This window comes from Muscardinus avellanarius (assembly GCF_963383645.1).
Source record: "Muscardinus avellanarius genome assembly, chromosome: 7".
Lineage (NCBI taxonomy): Eukaryota > Metazoa > Chordata > Mammalia > Rodentia > Gliridae > Muscardinus > Muscardinus avellanarius.
The window spans coordinates 83,537,057-83,563,624 of record NC_137793.1 but is presented as its reverse complement, the minus strand read 5'-3'; the positions used below and the strand labels follow the sequence as shown (position 1 = coordinate 83,563,624).

The following is a 26,568-nucleotide window of genomic DNA, read 5'->3' as shown; positions in this document are numbered from 1 at the left end:
AGGCCCTTGCAGGTCTGTGTCCCAGCCGCGCCCATAGCCGTTTAGTTCTCCTCCTACTCCATCAGCGCTAGCTACTGCGTTGGATAAAACTCTGTCAACTCCCATTGCATTCAGTTTGATTCAGTTCTGCATAATTTATTAAATTAAGATTTCAGGCCCCTTGAAGGCATTTCTCAATGGCTTTTATACGTGAAGATCTGGGCATTGTAGCCAGGCGTGGTGGTACATGCCTGTAATCCCAATACTTGGGAGATTGAGAGCGGAAAATAGCAGGTTCACGGACAGCGTCAGCAACTTAAGCCCTCCACAACTTAGTGAGATCCTGTTTCCAAATAAAAAGATAAAATAGGGCTGGGGATGTAGGTCAGAGAAAGAATGCCACTGGGTTTAATCCCTAGCACCAAAAAAAAAAAAAAGTCTTTATATATTGTATTGTAAGCTAGAGGCCTCAATTAAAATTTTCTTCTCTTTGATTTTTAAATCACACGGGTTGGGGAGATGATACCAGTAACACAGAATCCACTATTGTCCCAGGTTCACCACCCCTCTACCCCAGGCAGTCAGCTGGCGATGGAGAAGACACTGGAGGAACAGCTGTGTGCCTTGGAGACAAGAATTTAAACACCTGGAGTCCTGACCCCTTCTAAGTTAAATTTGGCATATTAAAACTTCAGAATCTATATGAAAACTCACTGTCCATTCTCAATATAAAATCCTGATTCCTTGACTCACTGGCAGTTGCACCAAGGAGAATTCCACTATGGTTTCCCCAAATCCTCAACCTACCATAGCCTAGCTGCCAGCTCCAACTTCTAAATCTTTGACGCACCAGGCTTTCATTCTGAAGTACCCCAGCCACAAAGCAAAATCAGAGGACCCCAGGAAACACTGACCAGAGACTCCTGTTCCTTGGTCCCCCACTGGCCATACTCAATCAAGGTCTATTTATACTTGGAGCCCATTATAGCATAGCTACCAAGGAAGCCTCCATCTAGGGAGCTGAGAATATTATCTAGGGGAATACCAGAAATTTCAACTAGAGAAAGTATTGTATACCACACGTCCTGGATGAAAGGATGTCACTCATAAGCTTAAAGATTAACTAGTGGTTGACAAGTAGGAGCCATGATCCAGGAGATTAGACGTCACAGCATTTCCCCTTAATAGAGCAAGAGCTCCATTCTCCAGGTGGGCACAATCTGCCTTCTCTGCATTACCTTCTCTGCCTCACCTGCCTACTCCATAGCTGACACTTGCTGGCAAGCTGGCTGGATCCTAAGTCCATCAAGACTGGGTTCCTTGGCCTTTTATTTGAAGAACTAGTGCCACCCCACAGGGCTCCCAGCCTGTTCTCTACTATTGGGTTTGAACTGAAGAACTGTAGCAAGTCACACACAGGATAACCATATCATGATGACTGTCATTGCTGGGAATGGGGGGGGGGCAAATGTTTTCACTAATTATACTTGGCAGGAATATGGCTAAAAGGTGGAGTCCTTAAAAGAGTTAGGAATATTTGAAGCAAGGGTAGACCAGAAAAGAGATTCCCTTTGCCTAAGCTTTCCTTTTCTCTCCCTTCCCAATGACTACCAAAGAGAATTCAATGTATTTAATTCAGTGACACTTACTGGTCAAACTCTGTGGTTATTAAGATAAATTAAACACAAGCTCTTTGCCTTCAAGAAGCTCACAGTCTGACAAGTGGCGTAGATGTCATGAAATCAGTAGGACCAAAGGATGCCCAGCTGATATTTCATTCTCTAACCTTCTCTACCCTTCTACTGAAAACATGAATCGTTGTTTGCATTCAAATGTGACCTATGGTTTGAGAATTCATTGGTGGATCCTGGTGGCTCTTTAGATGAACCAGTGTTTTCATAGCCTCAGAAAGAATTGTGATACGGCTGGGGGTTTCACTCCAGGGTAAAGTGTTTGCCTAAGTGGTGGAGCACTTGCCTCACGCATGCAAGGCCCCGAGGTCCATCCCCAGCTGCAAAACAACAAACAACGCAACCAAGAAAGAGGCCTCATGGTATCTTCACCCATGCACAGATGATTCTGGGCACAGGGATGTTGTTGCTGTTGTTGTTGTTGTTGTTGTTATCTTTTCTAAACACCCTGATGGGCATTCCCTCATCTCACCTTCACACCAATGCTGTGAGTTATTGCTATCTATCCCCTTTGTCAGTGGGAGGGTCTGAAGCACTGAAAGGTTAACATGTAGAGGCTCACACATTAACTTTGCATTATTTATTCTATGTGTATATATATGATGCTTTCTCCTCACTAGGAAAATATAGATGCAAAAAATTGAGTCAGTACAAATGCTTATCTGGAGGGAAATATTTAATACATTTCATTACCAGAAATTCTAGATAGCTTAAAGATCTATATTTTAAAAATATTCTTAGTGAGATCCTTAGCAACTCAGTGAGACCCTGTTTCAAAATAAAGAATAAAAAAATAGGGCTGGGGGTATAGCTCTGAGGTAGAATGCCCCTGGCTTCCATCCCCAATACCACGGGGGAAAAAAAAAAAGAATAACCCAATAAAAAAATTTGAACAGATCCTTAATCAAAGAAATTATATGAATAGCAATTAGGTACAATAGTCATTAAAGAATGTAATTTAAAACTACAATGCACCATCAGTACACATTTATTACAATGGTTAAAACAAAAATTGGTTATACTTAGTTTTGTCAAGGGTGAGGAGTAGCTGGGATCCCTGTTCACTTGCTGGTTGGAATGCAAGATGGTACATACACTTTGGAAAACAGTGTGGTCGTTTGTTATAAAGTCAATATACACTAACTGATACCAATAAAAAGACCTAAACAAACCTTCTAGCTTCACTTGCTCTTAATTCACTAAAATCACTAATTCTGCTGGGTCATACGTTATTAGTCTCCCACGAGTTTTGCTGCAGACTATACCTCTGCCACGTGAGTTGCGATGATAACAGTTGCCTAGGTTACTACTCTTCAGGAGCCTGAAGGCCACGTTAGGTGAAAACACTGACTCTTTCCTTGGGGCTCACAGATAACCAATGGGTGATGGAACAGGACAGAAAGACCTGGCATCTCTGTCTTCATATTGTGTCTCCCTTCCTTGTTGCTTTAGCCCTGGGGTCAGATTCTATTCAGCCCTGCATGTAGACATGTTGCTCCTTTGAGAATCTTTTGTCCTAAACTATAATGTAGGGTTAACCTGACCTAGACTTGCTTAGTCTCTGCCCCACCTTCTTTCAGGACTAAAAATCCCTATCAGCATCTATGACACGAAACACCACACCATTAAAGGAGTGAAGGGAGGGAGCGCTAGGTTCCTGGAATATCTCCACCTATTTGCAGAAAAGATCTGAATATTCCTTCCCTTTATTAGCTTGTGAATCTCCCTCATTATTCCTCTCCTATATCAGTAACCCCTTAACCCCTGGAACAGGGAAGCTGACCTGTAAGTAAAACCCCCTCATCTCCATTCTTTGGCCATTGAATCGGGCCCCTCTTTCTCCTCAACACCTGTCTTTTTTTTTTTTCTTCCCACGTGGGATGAGCTTCAGAATCAGGTTTGATAGCATTAAACTATCAAAAAACAAAAACTATCTGTGACCCAGGCGCTCTCAAGCTGAATAAGTTATCTAATGCACCAAAAGCTTGTGTTCATACAGATCTGGACATAAATGATACAGATGCCTTTTCATAATTGCTAAAGCCTGGATATATCTCCAATATCCCTCAACTGAGCGGCTACAAAACAAACGCTGACACACAAAAACATTTAACACTACTTGTTTATAAAAGGAATGCACTAATATAGATGACTCTTGAATGTATTATGCTAAGTGGAAGTAGCCAGAATCAAAAACTGCATACTGAGTTTATTTATATAACAGTGTGGAAAAGGCAAAACTATAGGGACAGAAAACAGAATAATGGTTGCCAGGAGAGAGAGAGAGAGAGAGAGAGAGAGAGAGAGAGAGAGAGAGAGAGATATTTGGGGATGATGGAACTTTTATATTTATTGCTGGTGGTAGTAGTTATGCAACTATATGAATTTGCTTAAACTACAGAACTGTGAGCTAAAAATAGTGAATTTGGGGGCTGAAATGTAGGTCAGTGGTAGAGAGCTTGCCTAGTATATATGAGTCCCTCAGTTTAATCCCCAGCACTGAAAAAGAAATAGTGAATTTTACTGTTTGAACAAACCTTTAAAAAAGAAAAATAAATTAAAATGAATAAATAAAATATGCAACTGAAAATGTGACTGTGAAAACCACCAAAAGATCTGAGGTGATGCCTGAAAGAATCATTCATTCAGTTAAAAAGCCCTCTGTGTATATCAGAGGCATATTTCATCCCTTCAAATCAAGAACTGTACTCAAGCGACCATCCTCAGGTATCAATCACATCTGGACCTGATTCACATGATAAAGTCTTGGGTTTTGAGTTGAAGGTTTCAAAGGAATGAGGTTTGGGGGAACCTGGGGAGGGAGTTAGTATGTTTTGCATGTAAGAAGGAAAGGAATTGCCGAGCGTGGTGGCACACGTTTGTAATCCCAGTGCTTGGAAGCTGAGACAGGAGGATCACGCAGGTTCGAAGCCAGCCTCAGCTACTTAGTGAGACTCTCAGCCACTTAGTGAGACCCTGTTTCCAAATAAAATATAAAATAGGTCTGGAAATATAGCTCAGAGGTAGAAAAGCCCCTGGGTTCCACCCTCAGTACCACAAAAAAAAAAAAAAGAAGAAGAAGAAGAAGAAGAAGAAGAAGAAGAAGAAGAAGAAGAAGAAGAAGAAGAAGAAGAAGAAGGAAAGGGATTATTGAGGGCAATAGGACAGACGGTGGTAGCCAGACTCCAAGTGGGCCCGCAGATATCTCTATTCCCTTTTGTAATCTCTACCTGTATGAGATCAGAGGTGCCCTTTGTGACCAATAGCCCACGACCAACAGCACAGTGTGTGACTCCTAAGGCTAGGTTGGAAAAGCCATTGCAGTTTCCATAGTCTTCTAGAATTCCTGCTCCGGTCAAGCCAGCCCCCGTGTTGAGAGGACACCCAAGAAGCCTTTAAAAAAGGCCCTTCTGGTAAGACTCATTCTGCTGCCCCTAGCTTGCCAGCCACGTGACTGAGTCACCTTGGAAACAGGGCCTCAGCCCTCACCAAGCCACCCTACCTCACAGGTTTTCAAATCTTCCAGCTGAAGCTCCAGCCATCAGGGAGCACAGACCAGCAATATCTAGTATGCTCTGTTAGATTCCTGATCCATGGAAATTATAAGATAATAAATTGTATAACTCGGACTTCTAGAGAGGGGAACAGAACCAAAGAACGCAGGCATAAGAAGAGATTTATTAGATTGGCTTACATAGTCAGAGTCTTGGATAGTCCCACCGAAACTATCCGCAGGCTGGAGAGCCAGCAAAACTAGTGGCTGCTCAGTCCAAGAAGCTGAAGGCCTCAGAACCAGAGATGATGCAGCCATGCATGAAGTCCATGCATGCACCAAGGATGCTGCCCCAGGCCCATGCATGCACCAATAATGCAGACTCAGTCTGAGGCTGATGGCCTGGAAGCCCGTGGAGACTTGCTGGTGTAAGGCCACGTTCAAAGGCTGAAGATTATGCAGTCCAATGTCCATGGGCAACAGCAACAGCAAAAAACATGTCCGCTCAAGAAGAGGCCGTGTGCACACGAGCTCCGCCCTACTGTGTTGCATCCCATCTGCACCCTCCGCCTATTAGGTGGGGCCACTCACACTCACTCCTCAGTTTGCCATTCATCTCTGGAAACACTTTCATAGACACACTCAAAAGTAGGCTTTACCAATTTTCTAGGCATCTCTTAATCTGGCCAAGATTAACCATCACATAAGTGATTATGTTTTAAGGTACTAAGTTTAGGGGTGATGCTGCACAGTCGTGGGTAACTGATACAGAGACCCAAGCATTTCTTACTCTCGTTGCATCTTAAAATAGCCATGTCACTGTTATGGACCCCACAGCCACGTGCAGTCCAGCTGTTCTTTCAGGAAATCATCCTGCGCTGGCTCCTTTGTTTCCACTGTGAACATTGGAAACTTAAAAGACTGAGATGTTTGACCTATGCAGAGTTGAAAGGAGATAGGAAAGAAAGGTGCTCTGACAATAAAACCTTTGCTAGGAAATATGTGATTCTGTGGGTTTTTATGAATGGGGCAGTCTCAGTGGACTCGCCATATGAAAGCAAGACAGAGACAGGTGCCTGTAATCCCAGCTACTTGGGAGACTGAGGATCAGAAGTTTGAGATCAGTCTGGACAACATGGTGAGTCCCTATCTCAAAAGATGTAGCTCAGGGGTAGAGAGCTTGCCCAGCCTGGCCAAGGCCCAAGGCTCAGCCCCCAGTACCAAAAAGAGGAGTGGAATAACCAATTGAAGGTCCGCAGGAGCTTATTTTTGTAAAACAAAAGGACAACGACAGATATGAAGAAGGCAGAGTTCTACTAAGTCCAGCTCAGCCCTGCTCTGTTTTCTGTTCTTCTTGGCTGGAATGGAGGCCTTAGGACCAGGGAACTCAGTCCATCAACAGCTGTACCTGTTGGAGTGAGCTCTCGGCTCAGGAACTCAGGATCTGCAGGGTCCTTTGCTAACGTGACAGAAAAGAATTTCAGCACGCGCCAGTTAGAGACATGGACAGAGGTTTATTTGGGAAAAGGGGAGGAAATAACACATTCAAGAGAGGATGCGGGCCACCTCAAGATGAGGAAGGCGTTTGGGGGAGTTCAGGGTTCTCTTGTTATAGGGGACTTTCGTGAGGGGTGGGCTAGAGAAGGTATGTGAGGATGAGCTCAGTCTGGTAGTCTCGAGGCGGTTTATGGTGGGCAGGTGGTCTTGCAGCCTTAGGGTGGATGAGCTCAGTCCAGTAGTCAAGTGCTTTCTGATGGTCTGGTGGTCTGGTCAGCCTTAGGGTCTTCAGGCTGATTGGGGTCCTCATTAGCTGATTGACAGATAAGCTGCAATATCCTAAATTATAGGCTTCTTGGAAATACTGTAGTAAACTCTAGGACAGGTTTCCCAGGAATTTTGGGAGAGTCAGACCTAGGAAAGAGAACTGGTTTGTGGACTAGAGGCTGAAGCACTTCAGCTCTAGGTTCTTATATTAAAGTTATATTTTACTTTTCCTTCCTGTCTGTCTCCTTTCTACCTACTTATTTCTTCTATCCTACATCATACCTACTTCCAGATGACCACCTTCTGTGCTCCAGAGCTGAGCTATCTTCAGGAATGTGAAGGCTTGCTTTCTGAATCTGATGCCTTCCTGTTCTTGCTCCCTTTGGGATCCTGCTTAAACTGGATATTTCTCTGGGCTTAAAAAATCCTCTTTAGCCTTACCATTTCCCCTCTCCATCTAAGCTCATACCCCCAAAAGCTTATGGATCTGGGAGACCCCTGGTAAGGCCCATGGAAGTCCTTGGACTCCAGGTATAGGGCAGAAAAAAATTCTCAGAGCTCTCAGAAGTAAAGCCTTTCAGCCAGGCATAATGGTGCACATTTGTAATCCTCATGGTGGTGGGGAGGCTGAGATGGGAGGATGGCAGGTTCACACCCAGACTCAGCAACTTAGTGAGGGCCTCTGCAACTCAGTGAGACATTTCAAAGTAAAAATGGGTGTAGCACAGAGGTAGGTGAGATATTCTATATCTCAGATATAGAATACCCCTGGGTTCAATCCCCAGTACCACACACACACACTCACAAAAGTAAAGCCTTCCCCGGCTCAGAAAGTTAGTTATTCTGGAAGAAAATTTTCTGAAATAAAGATGTCCCTGACAACCTGTGGAGAGACTTGGTGGAGAGTCCCAGAAACTACTGATCTCTGGGAATTTTTGCCACATGAGAGAGAAACCAGCCTCAGTGGATGACTCAGTCCCAGGGGGCATTAAGTTCCAGAAGCTGGATGTCTGTGGCTGGGAGGAGGGAGTGGAAAAGTACAGCAGGTGAGTGAGTGTGTGTGTGTGTGTGTGTGTGTGTGTACCCTAAAGTTAGGGGCAACCAGGCAGGGGACTGACTCCTGGGGCTGAGTGGAATCACTCCCTAAACTTCAAAGTCAGTATTGCAAATGTTACCTGACCCTAAGAGAAATATTCTTCAAACTGTTGCTTACTGTGCTTTGAGATCCCATGACTACACAACATGAGATATATATAAAAAGGTCCAGAGGTAGCCAGGCACAGTTGTACCCACCTGTAATCCCAATGCTTGGGAGGCTGAGACAGGAGGATTGCAGGTCCATGGCCAGCCTCAGAAACTTCACCAGGCCCTCAGCAACTCGGTGAAATAAAATAAAAAAATAAAATACAAAATAGCTGGGAGTGTGACTCAGAAGCAGAATGCCCCTGGATTGAATCCCCACTAATGTGTGGTACACACACACACACACACACACACACACACACACACACACACTGCAGAGGGGCCTCTGTCACATTGCTTTTCCCAGTCTGGAGATCACCCGCCCTCGTTTTATGATGCATGGCTCTCTCCAACAACAGCATCTGCGAATCTGTCCCTGCTTTCCTCATCACATTTCTTTCTTTGATGCTCCTGCTTTCTCTTTCATCCTGTAAGGACCTTCATGACCTTCATAATTACTCTGGGATAACTTGGATAATCTACCAAAAATCTCCACATCTCAAGATCCTAAACTCAATTATATCTGCAAAGTAATACATCTTACTTTCTTGCAATATATCTGTCTCTTCGCCAAGAAAGGTGGCATGTTCACAGATTTTGGGGACTAGGGTATGAACATCTTTGGAGAACTATTATTCTGTTGAAGACATATTAGGATCTTAAATCAGAAGAAATTGTATGTCACAGAATTCAAAGGGTCCTGCAGTCTAGTCTGTAGGCTCAGGGAACACATGCAATTTTCAGGCAGTCGAGAATTTCAATTTTGACATCCAACAGACCAGAGTTTGAATACGGGTTCAGAGAAAGCAAAAAGAAATATTGAAATGTTATCTTTAAGTCATCAAAAGTTTGGTACCAGACAAATGAAACTGTTATGTGAGATTATCAATGTTAATATTGCTATAATACTAGATGTCAACCAGTAAGCCAAGCGTGGGAAGGAGGGATGGGGAGGGAATGGGGTGGGGATCGTGGTAGGGGCTAACTGGGCGAGATGTGCATGTATGTCTACAAAAGTATTTTCTTTATACCACTATGATGTATGAATACATTGCACCAATAAAAAATAAATTAAAAAAAATGAATACGGGTTCAGTAGCTCGATGGCACGGGCAAGTTGTTAATCCCTGAGACTGTTTGCCGAAGTGAAAGATGGGGATGATATCTATCTCACAGGTCTACTGTGGGAATATATTAAAGCACTTCAGATGGTGCTTGGAACATAAAAAATACTTAGCAAGTGGTACTAATGATTAGAAAGAGTCCTGGTTATGCTTTAAGATTTCAGAAATACAGTTTCATAGGGTCCCTCAGGGGCTATAAGTGGCACCTGTCATGATGATTCAGGAAAAGCAAATGAAAAGATGGCAGATGGTTTGCGATTAGTAAGGATAAACTTCAAGGCTCAGGAGACACAGAACCAAGTGTCTACAATATAAGAAGATGCAGTTCTTCTCACCAAGAGTGAGTTTCACAGGTTCTTGCCAAATTATTTTCTTAAAACATGCATTCCAATGTTGTGATGCGTATATCACAGTATGCATGATGATACATTTGGCTATAAATTAGTTTAGAGCAATGATAAAATTTCAAACCTAACTGGGTTACACCAACAGCTCTTTCATCACAAAATTCCAGGTGAATGTTACTATGATGATATTTTTTAACTTGTGCATCTGAAACTTCTGTGATCATATTCTGAATGGTGTGTGTGTGTGTGTGTGTGTGTGTGTGTGTGTGTGTGTTCATGCAGGCGTTTTGGGGATTGAACCTGGGGCATTCTACCCCTGAGATACCCCCAGTCCTATTTTATTTTTTAGTTTGAAACAGGGTCTCGCTAAATTGCTGAGCGCCTCACTAAGTTGCTGAGGCTAGTCTTGGGCCTGTGATCTTCCTGTCTCAGCCTCCCACACACTGGGATTTGCAAGTGCACACAGTCGAGCTTGGCTTGTTTTGTTTTTGTGTGATCTAATCCAGAACCTAAGCAGACACATTACCAGCTATACCCCCAGGCCCTCTCATTGGTATTCATTTATTTATTCATTTTTTTTGTAATGGGGATTGGATCCAGTAACATTCTACTTCCAAGCTACACCCTCAGCCCTTTTTCTATTTTTTGTTTTGAAACAAGCTCTTGCTAGATTGCTGAAGCTGGTCCTGAACCTGCAATCCTCTTGTCTGGGCCTCCCAAGTACTGGAATTACAGGCGTGCACCATCACGTCTGGCTCATCGATTTTTGAAGGTGGAATAGTTGCATTTTTTTTTTGGTTTGTTTGTTACAGGTTCCTTATTTTTCAGATGTATTACAACAGGCTTTAAAGGAAAGGCAGGCACTTTATATGACTTCTGGCTAAACTGTGGTAGGTAATACAGGTTTAGCTGCATGTCGAAAGATTATGGTGATTTTGAACTACACTTGAGTGGAGCTTTGGGGGAAGACAGGGCATGCATTCTGTGGAAGCTGCTCGAGAGCTGCAGGGCACAGGGTAGCTGCCCGGTGGAGGATGGGGAGGATACTGTAAGGTCCTAACCTAGCTATCCTATTGTGAATCAGCGGCTCTTTGAAGAAACATTGGAAAGTGCATGGGTCACTAAGGTCAGACATTCAGAAGCTCCAGCACCCTGAAGGAGCCCTCCCTTCTTTGACCATGGGAACAACAGGCTGAAGACAAAGGAGGCTTCTGTATTTCCCATTTTAGATGCCAGAAGGGAAGCAGCGATGCTTCTTCACATGGGTTCTGGACGATGTGTCTGGAGCTGCGACTCAGAGCAGTGATTCAGAATGAGGTAAGAAAGCATGTGGAAGCAAGTCCCACTCAGCTCTTTAGGGTAGTAAAACAGTCTGCGGTGTCCACAGAAGGACTAAGAGCAGGGATTACTTAAGAGCATTTCTCAGTCTTAGAGCTGGAAGGGATTTCCACAACAATTAATCCAAACTTTTTGTTGCCATGGAACTCTCTCTTCAAACAAAAGCTTCAAAGAGTCCGAATTCAAATTCAAGATTGTTCGAGTTGTAGGGGATGAATAGAGGGATAGAAAAAAGAAAATGCTAATTTACAAAAATCAGAAAAATGTAAGATTCTAATAGAAAACAGGCTTTATATCATAGAGAGGCTAAAGCAACATTGATCACAAAAAATAAAATTCCCCAAACAGTAAGTCCCCAAACAGACTTACTTTTTTTTTTTTCTGGTGGTACTGAAACGGGGGTTTCTTGCGAGAAAACCCCGACGAGTTCTTGTCTACGGTGAGCGAAGAATGACACCCGCAGACCTCAGGAAGGGGAGTAAAAGGTTTATTGGAAGCATCAGGGAATGAGGCAAGGGTGGCTGAACACCCCCAAAGGGGCTGGAACTCTGGGTCCAGCAGCTGCCTTCAGGACAATACTTGAGAGTAGCCCAAGCCGAATTGCCTTCAGGTGCAGGCTGCTTTCTTCCAGAGTCCACACGATCTGCCAGAGGGGATCTGCCAGAGGGTGTCGGAACTCCGGGGTCCAGTAGCTGCCTTCAGGGTCACTACCCGAGTGTCCCCTGAGCCAAGTGCCCATCAGTTGCAAACTACTTTCTCCCAGAGTCCACGCGATCTGCCAGAAAAGAGGTACAGGTCACCCCTAGGAGCCTGGCCAGCCATGATGTCCAGCAGAGGCCTTCAGGTCACTACCCGAAAGTCGCCCAAGCCACGTGTGCCCTCAGATGCACTCTGCTTTCTCTCAGGACCAACACGACCTGCGAGAGAGAGAACAGCTCCCCAAAAGGGGAGGGGGTCCTGAGCGGGAAAGTCCCCACTTTTGCCATCTGACTGGCTGATGCCTGACCACTTGCAAGTCCGTTTGTGGTTAGGGTGACTTTTGGGATTTCAAGGAGAATTTGCATAGGGCATTTGCAAGTCCTTTGAAGGGTCTCCTTTCAGGAATGCCAGACTTGCTAGGTGGGTTTGTTGATTAGTAAATTCAGGATGGCCTTGTGAAGCTCTGATCCTTCTTATCTCTGAGCCTTTGGAATTTCAGGTACTTGTCGCCCCTCAGGAAACTCAGGAAATTAACTTTTTTCTACCAAGGCCTTTTCCCTATCTGCCTATTTCCTTTCTACCTCCTCAGTACTGGGATTCCTGGAAACCCTTCTACCTCTGGGCTACACTCCCAGACCTATTTTTATACTTTTATTTGGAAACAGGGTCTCTTAAACCAGCGCGGCTGGCTTCGAACCCTGGCTCCGCCTCCCAAGTGCGGGGATTACAAGCGTGCACCACCACGCCCGGCGTGGGACTTACTTTTAACTAGTAGAATGAAGATACTTTGGATGTGTAGGGACATTTTAACGTGGATACAAGACAAGAGAGGGAATAGGACTTTTGGCCATAGAGAAAAAAATCTTGGATGGAAATTTTAAGGTTTCTGAGACCTGAAATCAGTGTCTCAAAGTTCCACCAGGTGGCGCCCGCGTTCGGCATTTTGTGAAAGCTTGGTTTTCTTCTGGTGGGTCACAAGGCCTCTTGCAAGCTTTTGCAGGTTTTTTTCTGGCAGGGAGCCATGCTCAAGAAAACATTGTTCTGCGGTTTAACCCCCTTCCCTCTCACTTTTATTCTAACTATAGAACTCTGCTTAATATCTATATTTCTGAGGAGTGTGAACTTCTCAGAAGGGGGGGGGCGGAGGGACCCTCCGGCCCGGCGCCAGTGGGGCACACTTGTTATCTCAGTACTTGGGAGGCTGAGCCAGGAGGATCGCAGGTACAAGGACATCCTCAGCAACTTTAGAGAGACCCTGTTTCGAAACAAAAAGGTCTGGGGATGTAGCTCCGAGATAGAATGCCTCCGGGTTTAATCCCTAGGGCCAAAATCAAAATGAAAACAAACATGTTGATGTTGCAGGGGAGGTACACAAACCCCAGCTCCAATACTGGATCCCAGTTAAATGTGTAAAAGAGGAGCCATCACCCAGTAAGGTCAAGTAAGATAAAATAATGTTTAAAAAAGCGCAAGTAGTGTACAGTGTTGATAAATGGCTTCATCATTACTGCCTACCTGTCACTCATCATCCTCCGGGGGCACCTCTGCAGTGGAAAAAGTCTAAAGTACTACACATATTCATTTAAAATTCATATTTATATTTGAGCAGGCTTTCCGAACTCCAGCCTGAAATGTGCTTCTACTTAACAGAAGTGTCTCCAAGGGCTGAGTTCACTTCGGGACAGAAATCTAAGGTTTCACAAATATTGCGTCGGGGCCTTTCTCCATCCCCCCCCCCCCCCCGTCACACGCTCTACTCCAGCTTTCGGGTGACGAACCCGGCCCCTGAGGACCGCGGCTCTTCACCTGGAGCCACCCGCGCCCGCGCCGACAGGCCCCGCCCACACCGGCAAGCACCGCCCCAACAGGCCCCGCCCCCGGCAGGCCCCGCCCCATGCGTCAGCGCGTAGTTGCGCAGAGGCGTTTCCCGGGGCGTGCCCCGGTTGCTAGGCGACCAGGCCGCTCCCCCTCCCGCCCTGCGCTCGGTCTCCCTCCTCCCCCCCCAGCCCGGCCAGTCGGGAGCGAAGGCGCGCGGAGCTGCAGTGTCTGGCTGAGCGTCCCCCGGGAAGCGTCGCGCCCCAGTGGCGGCCGTCCCGGCGCAGGTGGACGCGGGCCCCCCGAGACCCTCCAACCGCCGCCCCTCCCCCCTTGGGGTCCCGAGCTAGCGATGGGAGGCACGGCTCGCGGGCCGGGGCGGAAGGATGCGGGGCCGCCGGGGGCTGGGCTCCCGCCCCAGCAGCGGAGGTAACGGCGCCGCGGGGTAACGGGCTGGGGGTGCCTGAGCGAGGCCGGGCGGGTGGGGAAGGCCTGGGCTGGGGGTTGAGCGGGAGGGAGGAGGGAGCAGCAGGAGGGACCAGGGAAGGGGTCTACTCCCTCCTGGGACCTGCTTCCTCCCCGCCTCTCTATCGGGACCCCCCACCCCCAGCCCCTTCTCGGCTCGCTGTGAGCGGGGGAGGAGGCTGGAGCGGAGTTAAGGGAAGAATCACCACCCATGAGTTGTTTCCCAAGCCCCAGATCGGGGGTATCTGGTAAGGGATTCCAGAAACCCGAGACTTTGTGGGGTTTCTTAGCCGGAGAGCAATCCCTTTGAAAGAAGCCCTGTTGCTCATAGCAGATAATCAAGGGCTAAACTCTTGGGGTTTTGCAGTGGGAGATGCAGTCTAGCTTCAGATTTGCAGGTAACAGGCTGTACTGGGCAGGGCGCTCCGAACCGGGTCCTCTTTTGAGATTCCGCACCTTGCCCACACACTGTAGTTTAAGCCCGAATGTAGAGAAGGGACCCCTCCTCCCCGCTTCGTTTGTGTGTAGCCTGCCTGTGGTTAATTTGCTCTGTTGGTAGAAAATCGTGCAGGTCATTAGCATATTTTTATATAAATGTAAACGCCAGTCCCTGTTTGTTTATCAGGCTGTGGCAAAAGGTAAGGCACATCCAGACTCTGGCAAAGGGTCAGTCACATCCATCCAGGGAAATGCTTCTATTTCCCTCTTAAAAATAGAAATGATTCTATCAGAATATGAGCATGTTTTACAAAAGAGAACATTCCAAACATACTTGTATTTTTAACCTTTTGTATTCCTCTGATACAGCAATGAAATGTAGAACTAATTTTACAAGCCATTTTTTAAAGGTAGCTAAAATATTCCAGGATATTTTAAAATGCATTAAAAAAATTTCCCTGCAGCATGGTCATTGTTGTATCCATGATATATACAGTGACATGTTGATGTAACTAGGAAATTCATGCTCTTGGTAGCAGATGAAATACATTATTCAGGGCCATCTTGTGGATAAAATAAATCCTTCTGTCTTTTGTGTTCCCTTGTAGTGGGGAGCCACAGTGTTAAAGAACAGGGAGATGATCTTTAATCATTTAGCATTTTTGCCTCCCCTTTACCAGGAAATAGAAGTGAAAGTCAGTAGTACATTTTGTAATTTTAAGCAGCCCATTAGTGACTGCTGTAGCAGTATTTTTCTACAAGTTAGGGAGATGCAAATAGGTGAGTAAAATAAGTAAATAGAAGACAGCTCTTAAAGGCCGTTTATGTCTTGCCAATAAGACCCAGATATGAGTAGGCTGGAGTTGTTCTCATCATGTAGAAAACAGGCTCGGAGGGGAAGCCAGCTACAGCCGCTGGTGGAGCTGATATTAGAATCCCGGTCTCAGACTTTGGAAAAACAGTAACTCCCATTTTTTTTCTCTTCTGGTTTTTAGGCTTCATATTCAAGTAATATGATAATTTTTAGCTCATTTAAACAACAACATTCAGAAATAAAATTAGTTTTAGCTACTTTAAAATGTGAATCTAGAAATGCAGTCCTTTCTTTAAAATAAATAAAAGAAAAAGTTGGGATTCTTCTCTTCTTCTGCCAAATGCCCCAGTTGTTTCTGCGCAATGCCAGAGTGCAGTGTAGACATTTATTTCTATTAATTGTTCTTTGTAGCAGGTATGAAGCAGTTAAGACCCCGGATGTTTTGGAAATGTAAATGTATATTCTTCATCGCTGACTGATTTTATCTGTAAACCTTTCAACTAGATTGGGGGATGGTGTCTATGATACCTTCATGATGATAGATGAAACCAAATGCCCACCCTGTTCAAATGTCCTCTGCAATCCTTCTGAGCCTCCTCTACCCAGAAGACTAAACGTAAGTAAAGGAAGCAGCTATTTGTGCTCTCTTTGTTTGGGAAAGGAGGAAATGCTACTTGATGCTCAAGATACAGTTAAAAGTGTCACTGGCAACACAGTGTCTGTTTTGTTGCATTTGATTTCTCCTGGTGTGTGTGTGTGTGTGTGTGTGTGTGTGTGTGTGTGTGTGTGTGTGTATGTGTGTGTGTGTGTGTGTGTTTACTGGAAATGGAACCCAGCGGCAGTCTACCTTGAAGGTAACCCCCAGCCCCTATTTGTGTTTGTTTATTTGTTTGTTTGTTTTGAAGCAGGGTCCTGCTGAGGCTGTCTTTCAACATGCAATCCTCTTGTCTCAGCCTCCGGGATTATAGGCATGCACTAGCCTCTCCTGACTTTGGAAAAACAATTTCTGTGCTCCAAGTTTAGCTTTTCAGAACAATTTTGATTTGTATCCCACTTTTCCCTTTCAGTTTCTACTGAGTTATAAAGGTGAAAATATACTATTTTTTTTATCTAGGTAATATTTATTTTTATAGAGGATGTTACAGCAAGCTTCTTTTTAACAAAAACAAGCAACAGAGCCGAGCATGGAGGGTATGCCTGTGATCCCAGTACTTGGGAGGCTGAGCCTGGACGATTGCAGGTTTGAGGACAGCCTCAGCAAGTAGTGAGACTCTCATCAACTTAACAAAACCTTGTTTCAAAATAAAAATTAAAAAATTGGACTAGGGGTGTAGCTCAGGGATAAAAAGCCCCTGAGTTCAATCCTCAGTACCAGAGGTGGGGGGGGGGAGAAACAGAGAATATCTCAGAATTCATAGATCTGCAAAATTTCCACCAGCAAAATAGAAATACAGCCCTAACTTATTAGTAGGCTAAAGAGAACCATTTTTATAATTTATAAGTTAAACTTGAACTATATGGTTTGGTTTTTGATGCATTTAATCGTTTTAGGAGCTGCAGATACTTAGCTTTTGACACTGTTTCACTTAAAATAACAATAGATTCAACCCACATTTCCTCAGCATACAGAATACAGAGCAGGGTTTGGACAAGTCCCAAGACAAGAAGAGCCATCCTGTGACTTTAAAATTTGCTGCATATGTCATCAAATAAATATGTTGAATAATTGAATTGACTAATTTGTAATAGTCTTTTTCATGTTTCTGTGTCTTAAATCTGAAATGGTTTCTATTCAGAAAAAAATTACTCATATTTTTCTTGTCGATCTCAAGTTTTTGCTATTAAAATTGACCTCATCACCACTTTCAAGGCTAATATTACAGAGAAGGTGGTCTAAAATTATTTGGAAGGCTGGTCCTCCATCATCCATTTTTAATCTTCTTTCTGTAGTTGGTACAAACCTCTGAGAACTTCAGAACTATATCACATTGTGTTGATGAGTAGATTTCTTGACTGATTGCTGCCAATCAGCATGTCGCTATAGGACACTTCTTGCAGTTGAGCTGGTGTATTAACATCTGACTTAAGCTGGGCGTGGTGGCGCACGCTTGTAATCCCAGCATTCGGGAGGCTGAGACCTGGAGGATTGCGGTTCAGGGACAGCCTCAGCTACTTAGTGAGGCCCTCTGCAACTCAGCGAGACCCGGTTTCAAAATAAAGAATAAAAAATAGGGCAGGGGGTGTAGCTCAGAGGTCAAATGCCCCTGGGTTCCATCCCCAGACCCGCCCAAAAAAAAAAAACAAAAACAAAAACAAAAACATCTGACTTAGAGTTTATTTTAATTTAAATTTAGAGTTGGCCCATGTTGATCACCTTCCAGTAAATCACTTAAATTGTATGCTTCAAGAGTAAAACGATTTTTTTTTTATTACATGGTGTTAGAAAAAGAGTTTTGGGGAAGCACAGATTTTAGATTCTAACTCAATAGTGTCTTTGCAAACTTTGCTGCCCCCCCCCAATGCTTTTGAACTCTCCGTGGCATTTGTAGTTCATCATGCTATGACTCTATTCTGAGACCCTGTTGTTCTTTTCACAAAGTCTTTTAGCTTTGTTGTTTATTCAAGATATTATTACATTCTCATTGTAAGCTATAAATAAATCATCTGCCCATACACTTTTATCGGTTAAGTTTTGGGTTGCAGGGATTTAGAATCAGGAGCTAGGTAAAGAGTAGGGTTTTATGTCTGGATGAGAAGGATATTCATTTGAGTTTCTCAATAATATTTTCAGGACTCAATTAATACAGTAGATTATAATTGAAACACCACAAGCCCTGCAAATTAGCATTGTATGGGAAGCATTCTTAAGAAATGAAACATAAGCCGGGCTTGGTGGTACATGCTTGTAATCCCAGTACTTGGGAGGCTGAGGCAAGAGAATTGCAGATTTGAAGGCAGCCTTAGCAAATAGTGAGTCTTACATCAACTTAGTGAGACCATATTTCCAAACAAAAATAAGATAGGGCTGGAGGTATAGCTCAAAGGTAGAATGCCCTGGGCTCAATCCCCAGTGATACACACACACACACACACACACACACACACACACACACACACGAAATATAGTAAATCTTTCCCTCTCTCAATACAATTACATGGTTAACAAAATACTTTGTAGAGTCAATGATACACATTCTTAATTATTGTGTTTATAACCCTAGACTAGAAATATTACATTTTAGCATGTGTGAATACTGTAGATTCTCTGAGAACAATGGAAGGAAGGCTTTATTTATAGCACAGGAGACTTGATACATAATTGATTCAGGCCAGCACAGCCTTACATGTAGTGAGAGTAGGTAAAATTCCCAGGGGACTGTCCTGGACCACAAATACCTTTCCTACCAGCTTGTCATCGATGACTACATTTCCTAGAGAGACATTCCTCTGGGTTAAGGCATTGATCTTCAGTTAAAGTTCATATATCCATGGAAAAATAACACATTAAATTGTAAAGCAAGTTGAAAGCAGGCTTTATGTGGGGAAGAAAGTGGGTGAGGTGTTTCTGTGTGAAGGCTTGCTGCAGGGCCCTCACACAGGTGGGCAGAAGACAAATTGAGTCCTAGATGCTTAGTGGAGGGAGATGGGAAATATGGCAGAAGCCACCACAAAGAGAAGAGAAAAATGAGAAGGGGGAAGGGAAAGGGGAATAAAAACAAAAACCTTAATATACTGGAAATTTTGCCTAATTGTAACCAGTGTTTTAAATATTCTTTATAGTTTGTGTCTTTCATGTATATTATTGATGATAATTTGATTCATATGATATCTTGCAAGTAGACATTATTACTCACCTTTTACAGAAAAAGAAACTGAGGCTATGAAAGGTTATTTTAGCCAGGGACCTACAGTTTTTAGTATTATGGCTGGGATCTAGCCCAGGACCTCTGACTTCATAGTTCTTCAGGCTGTATTCCAAAGACTGTAGCAATAAATATTTGGGTACATTAAAGTTCACTAGCAAAAATTTGAAGGGAAACAGGCTAAAGTTGCATTCAAATGCTCATTTTTGTTCTATAAATATAAGTAAAATGAAACAATTATAATTTTCCCTAATTCAGCCAAATGTATTCCATAAAAAGGTTGTAGTTCCTTAAGAACACTTTTTAAGTTATTTTTTTGTGGTACTGGGGATGGAACCCAGGGGCTTTCTACCCCAAGGATACACTCCCAGACCTATTTTATATCTTATTTAGAAACAGGGTCTCACTAAGTTGCTGAGAGCCTCACTAAGCAGCGGGGGCTGGCTTCGAACCTGTGCGATCCTCCTGTCTCAGCCTCCCAAGTACTGTGATTATAAGCGTGCGCCACCACGCCCGGCAAGAACACTTTATTTTTAAGCACAGGTGCTAGTGAACAATAAGTGTTCTACTAAATACAGGATAGATGGACGGATATGACCTACCCATTTCTATTTTTATCAACCCTGAAAGCAGAAATAGTTGTTTGACTTAATTATTAAGTCATAAGATGATGTTGCACTGTATTTGTATTTTAGAAGGATTGAGTTTCTGGCTACAGGTCTATTTTCTCAACTAGTGATAGTATTCTAATTTGGTATCACAGAAACTATACCTGGTCCATATCTTGCCTCTTTAAAGCTGAATGCCACACTGGGCTATATTTGAACTGGCTGCTTCATTTTAAGATTTTATGTAATTGTAAGTACTCTATGAGTATTTAAATTGATTAAATGATGTAAAAAGAGTAGGTAGGACCTCTACTGCTTTTATAGCTAGATCAGGGGCTATTTGAGGTAACTGAAATTTTTCTTTTTTTTTTGTTCATGTTTTTATTTTTGTTTATTTTTGATACCATGTAAACATAACTTTTGGTTTGTTTAGGCTATATTAAAATTCTAGTTTTTAGCCAGGTGTGGTGGTGCACGCTTGTAATCCCTGCGCGGAGACAGGAGGATTGCACAGGTTCGAAGCCAGCCTGGCTGGCTTAAGAAACCCTGTTTCCAAATAAAAATATAAAAATAGGTCTGGGAGTGTAGCCCGTTGGTAGAAGGGTTTCCAGGAACCCCAGAACCACAAAAAAAAAAAAAAAAAAAAAAATCTAGTTTTTAAGCTTTAACTGCTTTTTAACTTATGTTTTTAGAGATTATAACTGGAATTTATGGCCTTTGTGGAACTGTCTGCCCCTGATACTAGAGGCCCTTAGGAATTGTCAGATCAGGCTCCACTGGGGAAAACATGTTCTATCCAAGAAAAAGTCTATCCAAGACTTTTTTTTTTTCAATAGAGTCAACATTTTTCTTTATTTTTATCTCCTCAATATATCTTAATAGTTTTATTTTTAAAAATTATATATACTTAAGATGTTCTGATATACAGAATGAAATGGTTGTACGGTCAAGCCAATTAACGTGTCCATCATCTCAGAGTTACCCTTTTTATCTTACTATTGATTGTTTCTCGGTATTTGGCTAGAAATTTGCTTTTCTTTTTCCTCCACGTTATTCCAAAGACTCTCGTCTCAATTCACAGAATCCCATTTCGGTTCAGAGGAATACGCAGACTGTTCTTCTGTGGGTTCCTGTTCCTTCCAGAATAAGCGTAAGCAAAGCTGAGGAAAGAGAGTAGCATTCCTTATCCCAGAGACTTTTGCTAGAGAAGGGTCGTATACGAAGCGCTCCAGGGGCTGTTATTTGTCAGATACATGAAGGATCAGCCCACATGTTCTCAAGAGTTAGAATTCTGTGATCTGATGAGCTGAGTTAGAAGAACTGGGAGCGGGCGGCGGGCCTGGGTCCCAGGTCACAGTCGGCACTCGGTCCTCAGGGAGACTCCAGCAGGGGCTGGGTGGCGTGGCAGGGAGAGCCCCGACTGGGGAGTCAGAGCTGGTTCCGATCTGCCTGTCGCTTCACACTGCTTCACTGTTTACAGGACACTTTAATCTGCACTGTTTTGATTCTGTCACATACCCTTAAGACTTGGGAAGATACTTAAAACAAGTATACAATGTAAGACAGTATATATAATCAAAGGGCAAATTATGTGGTATGGACTCAAAAAACTGCAGTTCAATTTAAGTAAGTCTAATTATTATAGGCTTGGAGTAGTTGGTGTGTGTGTGTGTGTGTGTGTGTGTGTGTGTGTGTGCGCGCGCGTGCGTGTGTGTGTGTGTGTGTGTGTGTGTGTGTGTGTTTTACTGGGAATTGGACAATTGGACCCAGGGACATTCTACCTCTAAGCTACACCCCCAGCCCCTTTTAGTTTTGTTTTTGAAATAGGGTTTCACTAGGTTGCTGAGTCTCACTATTGCTGAGGCTGGCCTCAAACCTGCAATCCTCCTGTGTCAGCCTCCCAAGTACTGGGATGACAGGTATGTGTCGCTACCTGTAATCCCAGGTACCTGTCGCTGCCTGGCTGGGTTTGGAGTAGTTCTAAGTGAAAGAGAGAGGGCTTAACTTAGATCTTGAAGGAGTGTAAAAGTGTGAGTAGATGGGTAAAAGCATTCTCAGCACAGAGCGACCTATGGGAAGGAAGTTAGCATGCTGAGGGCTGGTAAAACCGCCATCCTGTCTTGAACAAAGCAAAGCATATATAGAGGTTGGGGTGGCCTTAATACTCAGGGAGTTCTAGGATTAATACAGAGATTTTTGCTTTGCTCATCTTCTTGGGTCATTTTAACCTTGAAATAAACATGGCTGGGCATGTTTTGATTTTGTTCAGGGGAGGATCCTTCCACCCCCCTAGCGTTTTGGGGGGGGACTTGAACATTATCTTCATTTTTCTCTCTCACAGATCACCACTGAGCAGTTAACAAGAGACCACACGCAGCACTTTCTGAATGGAGGTGAGATGAAGGTAGAGCAGCTGTTTCAAGAATTTGGCAGCAGAAAATCTGATGCTCTACAGTCCGATGGCATCAACAACTCGGAAAAATCCTCTCCCTCTGTTTCTCAGGGGAAGAGTTCAGATAGCTTGAACACAGTGAAATCCAGCAGCTCATCCAAAGCGCACAAAGTGGTGCCTCTGACCCCGGAACAGGCACTGAAGCAGTACAAACACCATCTCACTGCGTACGAGAAGCAGGAAATCGTCAACTACCCAGAGATTTACTTTGTGGGTCCAAATGCCAAAAAAAGACACGGAGTTATCGGTGGCCCCAATAACGGGGGATATGATGATGCCGAAGGGGCCTACATTCATGTCCCTCGAGACCACCTAGCGTATCGATACGAGGTGCTGAAAATTATTGGCAAGGGGAGTTTCGGGCAGGTAGCCCGAGTCTACGATCACAAACTTCGACAGTACGTGGCCCTGAAGATGGTACGCAACGAAAAGCGCTTTCACCGTCAAGCGGCTGAGGAGATCCGGATTCTGGAGCATCTTAGAAAACAAGATAAGACTGGTAGCATGAACGTTATCCACATGCTGGAGAGCTTCACGTTCCGGAACCATGTGTGCATGGCCTTTGAATTGCTGAGCATAGACCTGTATGAGCTGATTAAAAAAAACAAGTTCCAGGGTTTCAGCGTTCAGCTGGTACGCAAGTTTGCTCAGTCCATCTTGCAGTCCTTGGACGCTCTCCACAAAAATAAGATCATTCACTGCGACCTAAAGCCAGAGAACATTCTCCTGAAGCACCATGGGCGCAGTGCCACCAAAGTCATCGACTTTGGGTCCAGCTGCTTCGAGTACCAGAAGCTTTACACCTACATCCAGTCTCGTTTCTACAGAGCGCCAGAGATTATCCTGGGGTGTCGCTACAGCACACCTATTGACATATGGAGTTTCGGCTGCATCCTTGCAGAACTTTTAACAGGACAGCCTCTGTTCCCTGGAGAGGATGAAGGAGACCAGTTGGCCTGCATGATGGAGCTTCTAGGGATGCCACCAACAAAACTTCTGGAGCAGTCCAAACGTGCCAAGTACTTCATTAACTCGAAGGGCCTACCTCGCTACTGCTCTGTGACTACTCAGGCGGACGGGAGGGTTGTACTTCTGGGGGGTCGTTCACGTAGGGGTAAAAAGCGGGGTCCCCCAGGCAGCAAAGACTGGGGGACAGCACTGAAAGGGTGTGACGACTACTTGTTTATAGAGTTCCTGAAGAGATGTCTTCAGTGGGACCCCTCTGCCCGCCTGACCCCAGCTCAAGCCTTAAGACACCCTTGGATTAGCAAGTCTGTGCCCAGACCTCTCACCATTGACAAGGCGTCAGGGAAGCGGATAGTGAATCCTACAAATGCTTTCCAGGGACTGGGTTCCAAGCTGCCTCCAGTGGTTGGAATAGCCAGTAAGCTAAAAGCTAACTTAATGTCAGAAACCAATGGCAGTATACCTCTGTGCAGCGTATTGCCAAAACTGATTAGCTAATGGACAGCTCAGAGATATACATGTGTATGTATTTTTAATTATCTTGCAGACCTGCAAATGAAAAAAAATGCAAGCCCGTTGGTGGATATGTTTTTGTTAGACTAGACTTCTTCTTTTTTTTTTTTTTTTAAACAAGGCAAAACATTTTTATACGGCTATAAAAGCACTCTTCAAGGGCTAATTACCCAACCAGCTTGTATTGGCCATCTGGAATATACATTAAATGACATTTTATAGGTCAATGCATCTTTGTTATTATCATCAGATGTACTTCAACCTGTGTATTATTCTATCAGTTTAAATCTTTTCTTTCAAGATAGAAGGAACTCCAAAAATATATACTACTTCTCACTTCTCGTCTCCCTCAGCATCTGTTTGGGGGGGGTAATTTTGGATCTGGTGGTAGTTGAGGATGAGAGCAGAGCTAGATCTCTTCATCCAGCAAGCCATCCTGTGGGCTTATTGGAGGTAGAAAGGCTCAGAACATGGAGGGGGGGGGGCGGACCTTAATGCTGTTGGCCACCTGGAAGATGGGAGTCACTGTCTTGCATTTGGTCCCTTCAGTTCTCTGATGCTTGGTGTTTTTATTTTATTTTGTTACCACCATTATTATTTGCCTCTTGATTGTTTTTGTGCACGGTAGGCATTTTATAGACATCTTGCCACTTTACCAAATAACAACTGTGTAGGTTACTGCTCTGGTTTTGATAAGTGTTCCCCTGAGGACCACGTGTTAAAGACTTGGTCTCTGGCCCCTGGCTCAATTGGGGGGGAAGGGGGGCTAGATGGACCCTTGTGGAGGTTTCAAGTCATTAGTGCTTGACTTTGAGGGGGATTGTGAGACCCAGGGTTCTTCCTCTTCCTCTTCTGATTCCCAGACGTGAGGTGAACAGCTTTGCTCTGCGATGTGATCCTGTGGTGATGTGCTGCCCCAGGCCCAAAGCAGGGGCAACAGTAGGTCATGGACTGAGACCTCCAAACTGGGAACTAAAAAACCCTTTTTTTTAAAAAAAAAAAAAAAAAGTTGACAACCCCAGGTATTTGTTGTAGTAATGAACAACCGACTGAGAAGTTACCCCCTTTTGTATGTGCGCGTGTGGTACTGGGTATTGAACCCAAAGGCGTTCTACCTCTAAGCTACACCCCCTAGCCCTTTTATGTTTTGTTTTGAGACAGGGTCTTGCTACATTGCCGAGAGTCTTGCTCTGTTGCTGAGGCTGTCTCCAGCCCTGTATCCTCCAGTCTCAGCCTTCTAAGTACTTTGATTACAGACATGTGACACTATACCCAGCTAGAAGGTACCGATTTAAAAACCTAGTCGTATCCATACTTTCTCCCCCATCTCTAAGGAAGATAAAACAACCTCTTTGTCCCAGATGATCTGAATGTCAAAGGTAGAATCAGCATGAAGTGGTAGTTTCCCAGCTTCTTGGTTATCTGCTCTAGCCTGCCTGCTTGCTGTGTTTCTGTAGAGTCTCCTCCCTACGAAAGTCATCACTTCCAGGTAAGCTCATTACGATTTAAATGTTCCTTTCTTCCAGATACCTACCACCTTAATGTGCCACATTTTTGTGCTTTGACTTTTAACTTAGAGCATTTCTCCATATTCTGAGTGGGCTTCAGTTATAAGATGAAAACTATGTGAAAATCCAGAAACCGGTGCTAAACTGGTTTCCCCTTTCTATTCCCTAGCTGTATTCACTTAAACAGGCTTTCTTTTTCTGTGCCAACATTTGAAGTTAAAGAGTGAGGGCTGGTAATACACCTAATTGCTGGCCAGATGTCTTACCTGAAGGGTGGAGAACTCAGTAAGTAACTTGCTTCTGCTGTGTTTTGCTTTGTTTCTTCCTGTCCCTTTCTCTCCTTGCATGCTCCTCCAAAATGAAAGTAGACTCACAGTCTCTCCGAAGTGGGTGCTCTTTAGAGCAAAGCATTTCCTTTCTACAGTATGGTTCTTGGAATGATCCAGTTCAAGTTTTATTCTAGAATCTATTCTCTGCAAATGTTGTAAGATCGGAAGAAGACTCATTTCATTGGCTAACACAATAATAAGAGAGAAGAAAAAAACATCTATGGGCCTATTTAAGGAACTTTGGCCTCAGCTTCAAATATTCCTGATTGCCACAGCAGAGGGATAGAAAGTGAGAGCCAGGTTCTCAGCCTCCCAAGCACGAAGGCCAGAGGTCACGGAGCTCAGATGGAGGCCTTAGCCTCTTCTTGAGGTGACTGAAAAACTGGATTATTTAAAACCTTAATTATCCTCTTTATTTTTGGTTTACCAAAGGCAAAGGAATCAACATTTCTTTTAGAACCCTCTAACTGCTGAATCCTCAAGCTTGCTGGAGAAGTTAAAGAATCCCCTGCATTATCTCGGCGGAGCATATGTTGAGGTTGTTTTGCTGGTTGTTATCAGAGTGGAAGACCCACTCTTATAAGCACATGATTAAGAGGATTGCTACTCCAAATGGCACACACTGGATTTTGATGTTTGTGTTTCTGTGAGCAATCTTCTGGGACAGCCAGCTCTGCATCTGAACCTGGGAGAGAAAGAAGCCTGTGGCTGAGGTTGGCTTGTGCCCTTCCTTTCCTTTCTTTCTTTCTTTCTTTCTTTCTTTCTTTCTTTCTTTCTTTCTTTCCTTCCTTCCTTCCTTCCTTCCTTCCTTCTTTCTTTCTTTCTTTCTTTCTTTCTTTCTTTCTTTCTTTCTTTCTTTTTTTTGTGTGTGTGAGTGTGTACTGAGTGGACTGGGAGATCACTGAAACTGGCTGAGGAAAAAGGATAACCTTTGACAACCTGTGACATGGTAGACAAATTCTAGAAAGTCCTGGAAAGGTGAATGGATGTGTTTGGGCCTAAATTTGGCAACCGAGAGAGTGATGCAGAGCAGAGTCATTCAAGTTGGCATGCGTGATTCTGCGGGCGAATTCAAATTTGGGGAGAGTGGGCTGTTTGAAAGCGTGGTGCTGGTTGTGCA

General features: G+C 44.0%; 1 protein-coding gene across 1 annotated transcript; it reads left to right on the top strand.

Annotated features, from left to right (window-relative positions):
- Positions 1-13,844: 13,844 nt before the first annotated feature.
- Positions 13,845-23,596, top strand: DYRK3 (dual specificity tyrosine phosphorylation regulated kinase 3; the record flags this gene model as incomplete). Its single annotated transcript, XM_080698980.1, has 3 exons — positions 13,845-13,921; positions 15,714-15,825; positions 22,022-23,596. The coding sequence occupies 3 exons, from the start codon at positions 13,845-13,847 to the stop codon at positions 23,594-23,596; spliced, it is 1,764 nt and encodes a 587-aa protein (XP_080555106.1).
- Between the last annotated feature and the right edge of the window lie 2,972 nt (positions 23,597-26,568).